This window comes from Oryzias melastigma, unplaced genomic scaffold (genome assembly GCF_002922805.2).
Source record: "Oryzias melastigma strain HK-1 unplaced genomic scaffold, ASM292280v2 sc00236, whole genome shotgun sequence".
In the NCBI taxonomy this organism is placed as follows: Eukaryota; Metazoa; Chordata; class Actinopteri; order Beloniformes; family Adrianichthyidae; genus Oryzias; species Oryzias melastigma.
Genome location: NW_023416886.1, coordinates 61,097 through 62,917, shown reverse-complemented (window position 1 = coordinate 62,917; position 1,821 = coordinate 61,097). Strand labels below are relative to the sequence as shown.

General features: G+C 40.8%; 1 protein-coding gene across 4 annotated transcripts in view; it reads left to right on the top strand.

Annotated features, from left to right (window-relative positions):
- herc1 (HECT and RLD domain containing E3 ubiquitin protein ligase family member 1) overlaps positions 1–1,821 on the top strand; it is a 100,737-nt gene that overhangs the window by 42,711 nt on the left and 56,205 nt on the right. For all 4 annotated transcript variants that reach the window (XM_024263076.2, XM_024263078.2, XM_024263077.2 and 1 more), the window contains exons 19-21: positions 749–922; positions 1,000–1,114; positions 1,201–1,321. In XM_024263076.2, coding sequence (XP_024118844.1) covers positions 749–922; positions 1,000–1,114; positions 1,201–1,321 — 410 coding nt within the window. The remainder of the gene's footprint in view (positions 1–748; positions 923–999; positions 1,115–1,200; positions 1,322–1,821) is intronic.

Below are 1,821 nucleotides of genomic sequence, written 5' to 3'. Positions count from 1 at the left end.
GGTCGTCGTCTTCGATCAGTATTTTCATTTCGTTTTTATTCGTTGACGAAAATGTCTATCAAATTAAAGTTTTCCTGTCTGGGCGGGAGTTTTTGTTTTGTTTTTTGTTTCGTTTTTGTTGGGTGAAAAATGTTGACGAAGACGATGACGAAAATTTTTCGTCAATGAAATTAACACTGGTTTAGACTTCTTTACATTAATTATTGGGCATATCTGTTTAAGAAAGTGGGCAAATGTCAAGTTTTACCGGATATTTTTTCACAATGTAAGTTCAAAACGGCTGAAAACTCTGATGACCCAGCATTCTAGTAGTATTTAAATGCATCACTTATGGACGAATTTGTGAGACGTGAAGAGAGTCTCACCAAAGACTCCTGCGTAACAGGTTTTGTGTGTGTAACAAGTGGTTCATTTTAATTTGTGCATGTGTAAACTGTATTGTGTAATTTTGGGGATGTTGTAATTTTTTTTCTTAATGTGTTTTATGAGTTACAAATCAGTAACTATGCATGCCTATTAATATTTATTAATCTCTATAAATATCGAAGTGCCAAAACACATTGCAGCTTTAAAAAAAGTTTTGTAAATATGACATATCTGTACTTGGTTACACTATACATACAACACCAATGAACAAAAAAAAACGCTGTTTTTTTTTAGGAAATTGGACTTATGGATTTTTTCAAGGAGAAATGGATTCCTGAGGGAAAGGCCTGTTTTATCTGTGACATGCTCCTCTGTCCCCCAGACTCCTGTATCAGCTTGCTGCTGGAAGTAGCACTGTCGGAGAATGAGGAGCAGAAGCCCTTCGACTGCACATTGCGGCCAGACTTGAGTGTCTTAGTGGATTTGGCTTTGGGTTCTTCTAAAGAACCTGCCAGCAGCCTCTGGGTTAACATGCAGGACTACGCCATCAGCAAAGGTCTGCTTCACCCCTGAAACGTTTGTTCTGGAACCAGCCTTGAGCTGACAGTCTACCCGTTTTGCTCTCTTTGGCAGACTGGGACAACGCGTCTCTGAGTAATGAGTCCCTGCTGGACACAGTGTCCAGGTTTGCTCTGGCTGCCTTACTGAAGCACACTGGGCTGCTGGGCCAGGCGTGTTCGGAGGGAAGGTGAGGCTAAAGTCATGCCGGGTTCTCCCTCTGATCCCTTTGAAATGCTGCATGAAATGGCTGATGAGGTTCGGTGTCCCTGTCAGGTACCAGCCCTCCAAGTGTCTGACAGAAGTCTACCGCAGCGTTTATAAAGTACGGAACCACCTGTTGGCTTGCAAGAGCATGAATTTTTTCCAGACTAGGTCTTCCTCGCACGAGAGAAGGGTGAGTAGAAGAGCACCTGCAGATATATTCACATACCAATGCAGTTTTTCCTAATTGGATGGCTTAAAAACATCTAGACTTTTACGTTTATTAACAACATAAATCTTAGACAAATGATACTTAGAATAGACATTTACTACAGTGTATGATGGATGATTAAAGGGTAACCAAACAGGGAAGTTGGAGGATGACTCCACCCACAGTCAGAATTTGAAAATCCAGTCAGAGGGCGGGGCTTGGGGGCAGGAATGTTATCATTACTGGAGCTGCAGATCATGACATGGGACTTTTCACAAAACTCAACTGTAATACATCGTTTCAACCTGTAGGGGGCAGCACATAAACAGTTTTTGACCATATTTTCAAGAATTAAACAAGTGTATTTTAATTTGTCAAAAATTTGGCAATGACCAATAGACAGCACTTTTGAAGCCCCACTTATAGAGATCAACAGCCAAAAAAAGTTGATTTACGGTTTGGTTATCCTTTAAAGGGTTAGT